The sequence below is a fragment of the Nannospalax galili genome, unplaced genomic scaffold, assembly GCF_000622305.1.
Source record: "Nannospalax galili isolate Female #2095 unplaced genomic scaffold, S.galili_v1.0 scaffold60, whole genome shotgun sequence".
In the NCBI taxonomy this organism is placed as follows: domain Eukaryota; kingdom Metazoa; phylum Chordata; class Mammalia; order Rodentia; family Spalacidae; genus Nannospalax; species Nannospalax galili.
The window spans coordinates 1,745,915-1,758,269 of record NW_008346989.1 but is presented as its reverse complement, the minus strand read 5'-3'; the positions used below and the strand labels follow the sequence as shown (position 1 = coordinate 1,758,269).

At 39.6% G+C, this 12,355-nt stretch overlaps 1 protein-coding gene across 3 annotated transcripts in view; it reads right to left on the bottom strand.

The window, feature by feature from the left end:
- Positions 1–579: 579 nt before the first annotated feature.
- The window catches only part of Tbp (TATA-box binding protein), a 34,784-nt gene continuing 23,008 nt past the window's right edge, over positions 580–12,355 (bottom strand). For 2 of the 3 annotated variants that reach the window (XM_029568485.1, XM_029568486.1), the window contains 4 exons: positions 6,976–7,067; positions 5,778–5,945; positions 4,390–4,484; positions 580–3,548 (listed from right to left, as the gene is read on the bottom strand). In XM_029568485.1, the coding sequence (XP_029424345.1) occupies positions 3,469–3,548; positions 4,390–4,484; positions 5,778–5,945; positions 6,976–7,067 (435 nt within the window). In that variant the 3' untranslated portion in view covers positions 580–3,468. The remainder of the gene's footprint in view (positions 3,549–4,389; positions 4,485–5,777; positions 5,946–6,975; positions 7,068–12,355) is intronic. The other variant, XM_008843404.3, reaches the window with a different exon arrangement.

Sequence of the window (12,355 nt, the reverse complement as noted above, 5' to 3'; positions counted from 1 at the left end):
ACATCTAGAGATAATGTAGCTACTATCTAGACTTGTCTGATGCCAGAACCAGGAGAAAAAAAATGGACTTTATTAAATAGACTAGTGAGTAGGATGAAGGGAAAATCAGTAAAGAAAAGCAGTAGTGTCAGGGTTGGCAGGACAAGAAGCATTTATGATCAGGAAGCCTGGACTTGAAGTCCTACTTCAGAGCTGACCTTTGGGGCCCTGCTTACAGGAGACTGAAGGACACGGGCCCGGGCCCTAGTTTTTCCTTTGCAAGTACACGAACTGGCCCCAGAAGCAGCAGCCTAAGTCAAGGGAGGTCCTGGGATCAGCTTTCAAAAATGTGGGATATTCCATATGCTGCATCACCTGCAAGTGGCCGTCTTATGATTGTAACCGTGTTTGGGTTCCTTCTAGTCCTACAAGTGAATTCCCAACATGGAGACACCTGCCTCAAGACTAAGACAAGTTTGAAACAGTGCTTTTGTTCAGGGTTTTTTTTTTTTTAGAACTGACAAATCCCTAATCCTGTTGTGTTGTATGCACCCCTAGCATCCCTGTCCACCTGGAAATGACTGCTACCACCAATCTTCATAATCTTAAGTCATATTACATTTTAATGTCATTGACAAGCAGTTACATCATATTCCAGTGTCACTGACTACCTGGTTATGGCATATTACAAATCGTAGCCTACGAGTGTCCATATTTGCACGCAAGACACATGTAACACCATTTGGAAAACTGCTCTGTTGCTTCTTATGGGGGAGATGTATCAGTTATCAGGCTACTTTAAAGGAAAAAATGCCGTTCATCTTTAATCTGAGGTAGCTAAGAACAAACTAGAACTGGCATTATAGCCCATAGCCGTGGGAGACTAAATACATTAAGGTCTTTGTAAGTGGCAAGAACTATTATTTGGGGGCAACCTCAGATACTATGAGCATGAATGTTGCAGTGTCCAGTCACTTGGGTACATTGGGATGAACCTTGAGATAATTCACAAGTGGTATCAAGAGGGAGATAACTGAGTCACTCAGGAGGCAGGGACAGGAGGCTTGTGGGTTCAAGGCCACCTTGGGCCACAGAATAATCAGTTTGGGCTACATAGTGAAACCCTTTCTCTTCAAAACTACTTCCTCAAAAAGGCTGTTGCATGTGTAATATATGTACGGTAAATTTACAATGAGAGTACGTCCTTAAAAACTAAGGGCTCTCAGGGCTGGAGAGATGGCTCAGCGGTTAAGAGCACTACCTGCTCTTGCAGAGAACCTGGGTTCGATTCTCAGCACCCACATGGTGGCTACGAACCGTTCTTAACTCCAGTTCCAGGGGAATCCGATGCCCTCTTCTGACCTCCATGGCATTGCATGACACAGATGAACTCACATACATGTAGGCAATATGCTCATACACATAATAAAAAAATTAAGGGTTCTAGTCTGGGGGTGGATCAATCAGAGTACTTCTCTTGCAAGCAAAGTCCTATGGTCTATCCCCAGTATCTAATAAAATAAGGATAAAAGAATATATAATATAGAACTGGCTAAATAAAAACCCTGGCTCAGGCCTATAATCTCAGCTACTCGAGGAGCTAAGATGGCAGATTCACTAAGTTTAAGGCCACCTGGACTACATGCCTTAAAAAAAAAAATAAAAAGGTAGTACTGAAATGTGGGAAAAAATTAAAAATAGAGACTATATGCCTAGGTTGAAATGCACTCAACTATAACAGTAATAAGAGTTCAGTTAAAAGACTGGAGAAATTAAACATACCAGCATATCACTTTCCTTAAAGTGTTATGGAAAAATTAAAACAAACTAGTATATTGAAAGCATTAACTTTTATGAAATGAAAACGCTGTGTATGAAAGGAATTATAAACTTTACTGTGGGAACATAGAGAACACCTATTTACATGGAGAGAGACATCTTGGAGAGACGTAGATATAATACTGGAATGATGTCTTTTCAAGTAGTTCATACATTACTGACAACAGTAATGACTAGGAAGCCCAAGAAAGGGTGTTTTGTACACTTGCTTTTATGGTTAGAATCTAATATTGATCTATCAAAACAGAACAAATAAATGGTCTTGGATTGATAATACTGACTGAAAAAATGAAAGTCACCAAAGTGAACACATGCTTTAGTGTTTTTCTAAAAATGAGATCAAAAGCAGCCTCAAAGGACAGAATTGCACAAAACAAGGTTTAGAAGACCCCAGTAATCTGGAAGTGACCCTGGGGAAATAGGCAGAAGGGAAAGGAAGAAAAGACCTCTTCTTTCTGATTACATACCTCTGAACTGTGCAAATTTACTTTTACAATTTAAAAGGGCATAAAAATATACCCTACCCCCCCCAATAACCCAAGGACTTACAAATGTCTACCTGGAGCTGGGCGTGGTCACGCATGCCTTTAATCCCAGCACTCAGGAGGCAGAGGCAGGCGGATGTCTGTGAGTTCAAGGACAGCTGGGGCTACAGGGAGACCCTGTCTCAAAAAAGGACCAAAAAAACCAAATGCCTACCTGGTATTTCATGAAAAAAAAAGTCCCTCAACAAAGTGCTATACCAGAGGACTAGCAGTCTAGGCACAAGGCACCAGATTCCATACCTGAGGAACTTGCAGTCCCCCTTTGTCTTTTACTAGCTACAGAACCTTGGGCAAAGGCCTCAAAAAGGAACAAAACAACTGGTCTGGTGAAGACACCAGACACCATGGACTATTTAGGAAGCAGGAGTGCTCAATGGGGATCACAATTGATAGTGCATTGTGGCATGTCCATTTTCACTATAACAGACAAAAGATGTTAAGCAAAAAATGACAAGCAAACAACAAAATAGTCTTAGGCATTATATCTAAAATAAAATTTTTTTGACAGTATGTTCACATAACTCTTACAAGGTATAACAAAAATTTAACAATTTACAAGCTTCATTGTTTTGTGCAGAATACTGAAGAAAGGAAAGTATGTATAGCCATTTGCTTTCATTAATACAACTATTCTGTCCTGCAATAATGAAAAGGTGGAATGTGTCCTAAGACTTAACGAACTAGAAAAACAACATTTTTAAAAAAGATTTTTACTTTTCTGGTAGAAATATAAAAATTGTGGTTTATGGGGAAAAGTTAAACAAAACAAAAAGTCCAATTAATTGTACAGGCTGCTTGAAAAAAGTTCTGTCCCTTAAACCAACAAACTTGTCAACAGCAGTGTTTAAAATCTGAATATAAATAAATGGGCAGTGCTGCCCAAATATCAGTACAGAACAAGCAACTCACAGTAATGCTGCAGGGTGACCTCAATGCAGAGGTAACATTCCCAGCATCCTGCAGTAGGACACATAGTGTCATGTGATGCTGCCACCTGTAACTAGAGCATCCACTTTCTCACAACTGTACCATCAGAGGTACCAAAACTGATTGGTTTAAAAAAAAAAAAAAAGTGGGTAGGGGAGGCAGGAGTACAGAACAGCCACTACGTGGTCTTCCTGAATCCTTTTAAGATAGGGTAGATGTTTTCAAATGCTTCATAAATTTCTGCTCTAACTTTAGCACCTACAAAGACACATTAGAGTAAAAATGAGATGGTTAAGTGACATTCCTTAGCATAGTAAAAACGTAACATCATTATCTTAAAGATACATACATAGTTCTTTTCATATTCAATTAGGACAAACAGGTATTAGAATATTATTAAGATCCTTTGTCACAATTCCAGCTTTGTTTTGGTTCTTTTGGTCTGTTTTTGAGACAGGGTCTCCCTCTAGCTCCAGCTGGCCTGGCAATCACTAGATAAACCAGGCTAGCCTTCATCTCACAGAGGTAGCCTTGCCTGACTCCCAAGTATTGGGAATAAAGGAGTCAGCTTTGTTTTTAAACAGTATTTTCTTAACATGATCTTTTAATTATAAAAGTAATACACATGGTGACTTCAGGTCCACCAGTTCCTCCCTACATTTAGACCTTGAACAGATCCCACCCCTAGTCCACAGTTCCTTCCCACAGTTGGTCCTCAGCAATGTAACTCACAAGCACTGAGGACTGAAACATTCTCCCAATTGCTGCTTTTAACTAAGATCTCAAACTTTCTTATTTAAGAATGGCACTCAATAACCCAGTTATTAGTTCCAGAGGGCTAATTCCAACTGAAAATGGTTGCTTATCAGTGTACCTTCCCTGCCCACTGCCATCATCAGGCTACTACTGGTGCCCAGACATAGCTGAGGGCCACAAACTGCAGCAGGACTTGCTGTTCTCTTCCCCATTTCTCATGAAGGTTAAGATGGAAAACAAACAAAAGGCATCTTTACAAGTTGCTAGACAACTCTCCCAACAGAAAATGCCATCCTCAAAAATTCTCAAAATTTGAGATGCTAGTTCCCTTTGCAAAACTTACCTGTTAATACAACTTTTCCAGAAACAAAAATAAGGAGAACAATTCTGGGTTTGATCATTCTGTATATTAATCCAGGGAATAATTCTGGCTCATAGCTAGAAGGAAAATTGGAAAAACAGTTTAGAAATCACAAGTTCCTCATGTTTCTAGATACTAGACGCCTCATGTCCGAAATACTGAATAAACAAGCCACCCATCCACAAGTAGAGCACACAGGAGAGCACACTTTTACCTGGCAAGAGCCCATGTGCCATGGACATGATGATTAACTACTGCTAAGTGTCCTCCTATCACTTGATGCTATTCCACCGAATGTAGATTTCTTTGATATTAAAATGACAGCTTATACCTCTGTTCTCTGATCCTCACCCAGATTCATTCCAGACAAGTCAAGGTATAGCAGTTTATTTACTCTTAAGAGCTGATAATAGCTGGGTGTGATGGCACATGTCTTTAGTCTCAGTGTTCTGGAAGCAGGGAGAATGTGTCTCAAAAAAAAAACCAAAACAAAACAAAAAATGGATAGTAACAGTTTGCCTTTTAATCATATCTCACTTCTCTAAATAGAAAATTTTCTAGCTCAGTTTCTAACCAGATCACTTAATCAAAGTGATATACTATTGAAATGAACTTATTCCCTGACTATGCCATCTGCCTGAATGGACATTAATTAATGTAATTGTAACCTAGTGATCTCAGCTTTATTAGTTAAGACTGTCAAAAGGATCTCTCTTTTCTCATGTTATTTGTGTATGACTTGGAGATAAACTCAGGATAGGTTTATCTGAGGAACAGCAACTTGGGTGAAAATCTGAAACTCAATTGGGAGTTTCTATGGAGAAAAGCAAACTGAGACTAGCATGTGCAAAGACCCTGGAGCAAGAGGAATTTGGTGAGCCTGGGGGGGTATGGTGAGCTAGTGTGGCTGTACACAGAAAACATGGTGAGAGAAGGCTATGAGGGGGATGCTAAGCAAATGTGAACAGCAGGTGCCAGTGAAAAGTAGTGGACAGGATATTTCTGCTGTTCATCTTTACACTTTGCTGATATAATAGATCTAACGTTGATAAAAATTATCACAAAAAGATTCAAACTAGTAGAAAAGTGATAGAAGTTACAGATTTAATTCATGAATTTAAAATATTTACTGAACAACAAAATGATAAAGCACCAAGTGAAATGCAAGTCAGTCCAGTGAAGGGGTGTTTGGGTGTCTTTAAGTGACACAGGAAGGGCAAAAGCACAACTGCAGTGGCACCTTATTATTTCCATGTAGCATAACCAACTACATCCTGTGCTTACATACTGAATGTCTTGCATGTGCTTTATCCTAAATGATGCTGGTGTAGACTGTTGGCTGAAGTAATCCCAATACATCTCATACTTACCTACTGAACTGCTGGTGAGTCAGCACAAGGCCTTCCAGTCTTATGGGGAACTTCACATCACAGCTCCCCACCATGTTCTGGATCTTGAAGTCTAAGAACTTAGCTGGGAAACCCAACTTCTGCACAACTCTGGCATATTTTCTTGCTGCTAGTCTAGACTGTTCTTCACTATAAAAAAGAAAACAATGACTTACTTGTATAGAAGGCTAATGGAATTATTAGATGAATAAGTTATAAGGAATCTTAAGAATTCCTATGTCCTTAACAGAAACTTTAAGCCTACCAACACATCGGCCTTCCACTTGCTACAATACTGACAGCCCTGGTTTTAGGGATATGACATGACATGTGGTTCCATTACCATGATCACTGCTGTTACTATATTCTTTTTTTTTAAAAAAAAAAATCCTTATTTTTATGTGTATGCGTGTATTGCCTGCATGTAGGTAAGTGCACCTGTGTCGTGCAATGCCCACGGAGGACAGAAGAGGCTGTCGGATCCCTTGGAACAGGAGTTATGGACAATTGTTAGCTGCCATGTGTGTTGGGATTCGAACCCAGGCTTCTGCAAGAACAGCCAGTGTTCTTAACTGCTGAGCCATCTCTCCAGCCCATTACTATACTCTGATCCACAAATTTCTACTGAGATGAAAACTTCGCCTTTACAGAAAAATATTAATGAGATTTAATAGCAAAGAATGCACAAATTCTATCCACATCAAATCTCTGTCCATTCTTATACCAGTGCTGGATAAAACTTTAAGTTTCCAACTTAGAGCTTTCATAAGTAAAGCAGAATGCAGATGACAATGAGAGAAAGAGTAAGAAGAAAATGAAAATCAAAGCTATTGTAAGTGATTAGGACCACATTTTAAAGTGACATGCTAAAAGTACAAGCCTACGGACTGCAGAGTTGGCTTAGCGGATAAGAACACTGGCTGCTTTTGCAGAGGAACCATGTTTGGTTTCTAGTACATACATAGAGGCTAACAACCACCTGTAACTCTAGTTCTAGGAAATCTGATGCCCTCTTCTGGCCTCTGGGCATTACATGACACAGGTATACTTACATGCATGCAAAATATTAATACACATAAAATAAAAAGGAATAAATTTTAAGTTCTAGCCTAATAATAGAAACCATGGGCTATCCCTTTCCTTTTGTAATACATATACCAGAAGAATTCCTTAAGGCTACCTCTTGGCTCCTGTGCACACCATTTTTCCAGAACTGAAAATCAGAGCAGTGGTTCGTGGCTCTCTTATCCTCATGATGACAGCAGCAAAACGCTAAAATGATCAGAAAGAAGCATTAAAAAGGTATGAACTAAAGTTTCCAGAAAAAAAGCTGCACCTATGTTAAAGACTGTACAAGGCTGACTGATTAGAATCTCTGTGATTGTGGAAAGCTAGAATGCTGTAAGTTCTGGGCCAAGTTATCTTTGCTATTCCAGCACCTGCCTGATGTTCCCATCAATGTATTTAAAAGTGTCTTTTTAAGTGTTTTAGTTTTTATTTCTCTTCTTACATTTATCTAATTTTGTTTCTGTACTTCATTTGGTAGATTTTTTTAATCTCTTGAAATTCCAATCTTTTCTCTCACATTTCCTAATAGTTTTCTCATTTCTTCTCTTTCCTTTTGCCTAACCTTAATTCACTTTCTTCCCCTTTCCCTACCCATTCCTTTATTTCATTCATCTATTACTTTTACCTTAATTTAAAAATTCTATACTACATTTTAATTTTTTGCTGTATTCTTTTCTATGCTCAAGAGTAGTATTAAAATTGGCTTTAATTAACTTTAATTCTCCCCTTTCCCCCTCTCCCTCAACCTGCCCCTCACACAGGATCGCATGTAGCCCAGGCTGGCCTGGAACTCCCAAGGATGACTTCAAATTGATCCTCTTGCCTCAGCTCCCAAATACTTGAATTTAAGCAGCACAACCATGCCTGCCTTTTTACTGTATTTCAGTATCTTGTTTGATTTAATGTTATAGCTGTTATAGTGGTTTTCTCCTGTGAGTGGTGCTAGGATTGAGCCCTTAGGAGAAGTTTGATAACTAAGAGCTGCAGATAAAACAAGAAATATCTATCCCAACAGAGGCACAAATTGCTGCCCAGAAATACCAGTGTTGATGTAGAACTGTTTCCTCTACCTAATGACAATCGGCTATCATGATACACAATACCTTAGTCCACAGTCATACCAATGAAATAAGTGTTCAACAAAGTAGTGATGGATGTCTTACCTTGATTTTTTTTTTTTTTAATTTAAAAAGAAATTTAATGTGTATGAGTGTGTTGCCTGCATGGATATAAGTGCATGCACGTAGAGGCCAGAACAGGGCATTGGATTCCCTGGAACTGGAGTTATGAACAGTTTTGAGTCACCAGGTGGGTGCTGGGACCTGAAGCTGGATCCTCTGAAAGACTAGACAGTACTCTTAACCACTGAACCATCTTTCTAGCCTCCTTAGATTCTTGGTTCTCATTTGTTCATCTATTTCTCTCAAAAAACTTACTCTTTCCTGAGCTCTTGACTGTCTTTTTTACTCTCTGTGTAGGATTCCTATTTTTTCTGACAAAAGCAATTTAAGGAAGTGTGGTGGTTTGAATGAGAATGTCCCCCGTAGTCTCCAAGTATTTGGGCATTTTGTCCCCAGTTGGTGGTGCTGTTTTGAGAGGTCTTAGAAGGTGTGGCTATGCTGGAGGAAGCACGTCACTGGGGGCAGGCTTAGAGTTTTTAAGGCTTGGCAGATCTCAAGTTGCTCTCTTGCTTCCTGTGCCTGCTTGAAGATGTGAGAGCTTAGTTTCCGCTCCTCCTCTAGCCACCTCATGCCTCCCCGCCATGATGTACTGACTCTTGCCCCTTTGGAATTGTAAGCTAAATAAACTCTTCCTTTAATAAGTTCCCTTGGTCATGGTGTTTCTTATCACAGCAACAGAAAAGTGACTAATATAGGAAGTAAGGATTTATTTTGGTTCATAGTTCCAAGTACTATCCATCACTGCAGGGAGGTCACAGCCAATCCTATCCCCCAACCCCCACGCGTTTTTTTTTTTTTGAGATAGGATTTTACTCTGAATCCCTGGCTGGCCTTAAACTCACAGAGAGTCACCTGAGTCTGCTTCCCAAGTACACCACCATGCTCAGCAATTTCTCTTTTTTAAACAGTTGATGATCTTAACCTAGGGAATGGTGCTATATCCAGAGGCTGGAGAGATGGTTCAGCAGTTAAGAACACTGATCTTACAGAGGGCCCAGGTTCAATTCCCAGCACCCACATGGCAGCTAACAACTATCTCTAACTCCAGTTCCAGGGGATCTGACGCATTATTCTGACTTCCGCAGGCATCACCTAACACAGGTGCACTTACATATATGCAGGCAATGAACTCGCACACATAAAATAAAAAGTAATAATAAAAAAGAGACTACTGCCGGGTATGGTGGCGCCTTTAATCCCAGCCCTTGGGAGTTAGGGGCAGGTGGATCTTTGTGAGTTCCAGGCCAGCCTGGTCTACATAGTGAGTTCCAGGACAGCTGGGGCTACAAGGAGACCCTGTCTCAAAAGGCCAAAAAAAAAAAGAGAGAGACTACTATATATATCCAACAACAAAGTTCTTTTTTGACCTTTCCAAGTATTACAACCCACGAGCACTAAACCAGCACTGCAGAAGATAATTAAAGGAATCCTATATACAGAGAAAAAAGAGAGCCAACAAAGAATCAGACATTTTAGACTGAGTAAATCAGTTAACTCATAGTATGAATAGGAGAAAGTCAACCAGAAAAAGAACCAATGTCATTACAGAAACTAGATGTTTCTCAGTAATAATCCTAAATGTAAATAGTGTTAGCTCTCTAAGTGAAAGACACAAACCAGATTATAAAAACAAACAAAAATCACTGTTTTATGTAAGAAACATACTTTACTTGCAAAAACAAAGTGAAAGTATAGAAAATGATATACAAAGCAAGTGTAAACTGACAACAAGCAGGGGAAGTACTCTGACATAGGCTTTAAGTGAAAATTAGAAGAGAGGAACAATCCATCAAGTGGATATGACAGTTGTAAATGTTGGTGCACTCAATTTCACAAACACAATGGACATAAAGACACAGGCAGATGCAGCTATAATAGGGGTGACTTCAATACCCTACTATCATCAACAGAACATCCAAAAAAAAAAAAAAAAAGGATAAAGAAACCAGAGTTAAACTGCACCATGGATCAAATGGCTTTAGCAGATATCTACAGAATATTCCAGCAAGCAGAAAGAGAATACACATTTTTCTCAGCAGTAAATGGAACTTTCTGTAAAATATAACTACAGGTTAAGCCATAAAGCAAGTCTTAACAAATTTAAAAAAAATTCAAAGTGATTTATTGCATCTTATCAAATCACAATGGGATCAACTAGAAATCAGTAAGAAACAATACTGATGCATAGAATTGAAAAATACAGTTTTTAAAAATTTATTTTTATTTGCCGGGTGTGATGACACATGCCTTTAATCCCAGCACTGAGGAGGCAGAGACAGGCAGATCTCTGTGAGTTCAAGGCCAGCCTGGTCTATGTAGTGAGTTCCAGGTCAGCTGGGGCTACAGGGAGATCCTATCTCAAAAAAGACCAAAGAAAAAAAATTTATTTTCATTTATTTGATGTGTGTGAGTACACTCATGTCATGCAATGCCTGCAGAGGCCAGAAAAGGGCATCAGATTCCCTGAAACGAGTTATAGAAGGTTGTTAGCCACCAAGTGGGTGCTGGAATTTGAGACTGGGTCCTCTACAAGAGCAGTCAGTGCTCTTAACAGATGAGCCATCTCTCCAGCCCCACAATGCACTATGGAACAGACAGTGGGCCACTAAAATAATCAGGGAGGGAATTTTAAAAATGCTTAGAATCAAATGAAAATACGACTTAAAAGAATCTCTTGAAAACAGCAAAGGTAGTTCTAAGAAGGAAGATTATAGCTAAATGTGCTTACATTTAAAAAAACAAGAGAAATTAAATAAATTAATAATATAACTCAAGGTCAAAGAGAAAGAACAAGTCAAAACCAAATTACTAGTTTGAAAGCAAGAAAGATTTGGGTAGAAATTGATGAAATGGAGACAAAAACCCTTAGCCAAATTAACCAAAAGAAAGAGAAGACCCAAGTAAAAATTAGAGATGAAAAGGGAAACATTACAATAGATACCAAAGAATACTTTGAAAACTTGTATTCCAAAAAGCTGGTAAAGCAGCAAGATGGGGAGATGGTTCAGTACTCTTAAGCCTGATGACAATCCCAAAGGAGTGGAAGGAATGCAAAAAGAGTCCAGAGGAATGCCAACAATTAAACCAGTGGGACTCTCAACCTTAGTCAGAGAAGCTTCTGCTTTCGGTGGACAATAGTTAATGCAGAGTCTTTTTGAGACAGGGTCTCCTGTAGCCCCAGCTGTCCTGGAACTCACTATGTAGACCAGGCTGGCCTTGAACTCAGAGATCTGCCTGCCTCTGCCTCCCGAGTGCTGGGATTAAAGGTGTGCACCACCATGACCGGCCATTTATACTTTAAAACAAAATATTTTTAATTTTTTATGTATATAAGCGTAATACTTCCATGTAGGTAGGTGCACCCATGTCATGAATACCTGTGGATGTCAGAAGAGGGCATCAGATCCCTTGGAACTAGAGTTACAGATGGTTGTTAGCCACCATATGGGTGTTCCCAAGCCTTGGAAGGGGTGATATATCTATATTACCCATATATCCCACATAGGGCTGAGCACTCAACAGTCACTGACTCTTAGTACTTAAGACTCTGCATTAGCTGGGTGTGGCGGCCCATGCCTTTAATCCCAGCACTTGGGAGGCAGAGGCAGGTAGATAGATCTCTGTGAGTTCAAGGCCAACCTGGTCTACATAGTGAGTTCCAGGACAGCTGGGGCTACAGGGAGATCCTTTCTCAAAAGGACCAAAAAAAAAAAAAAAAAAGTATTAAATGGCCAACAAATGAAAAGAGGTTCAAACATCCTTAGCCACCATAGAAATGTAAATTATGCTATGTTAAGATTCCATCCCACTCCAATTTGAATGGCTATTATCAAGGAAACTAACAGTGATCCAGTTGTACCAATTTTGGGTATATATGTAAAGCAATCAAAGTCAGCAAACAGAGATATCTGCACATCTTTGTTCATTGAGGCACTGTTCATAATAGCCGAGATATGGAATCAGCCTATGCTTACCAAAAGTGGATAAAGACAATGTGCTGTAGACTGGAGAGACGGCTCAGCCGTTAAGAGCACTGACTGCTCTTGCAGAGGACACGGGTTCTATTCCCAGCACCCACATGGCAGCTACGAACTGTCCTTAACTCCAGTTCCAGGGGAATCCGAAGCCCTCTTCTGACCTCCTCGGCATTGCATGACACGGGTGCCCTCACATACATACAGGCAATACACTCATACACATAAAACAAAAATAATAAATATTTTTTTTAAAAAAGAAAATTGGGGCCGGATGTGGTGGTGCACGTCTTTAATCCTGTAATGGTGGTGGGTCATCTGACCTCTTGATCAAGGA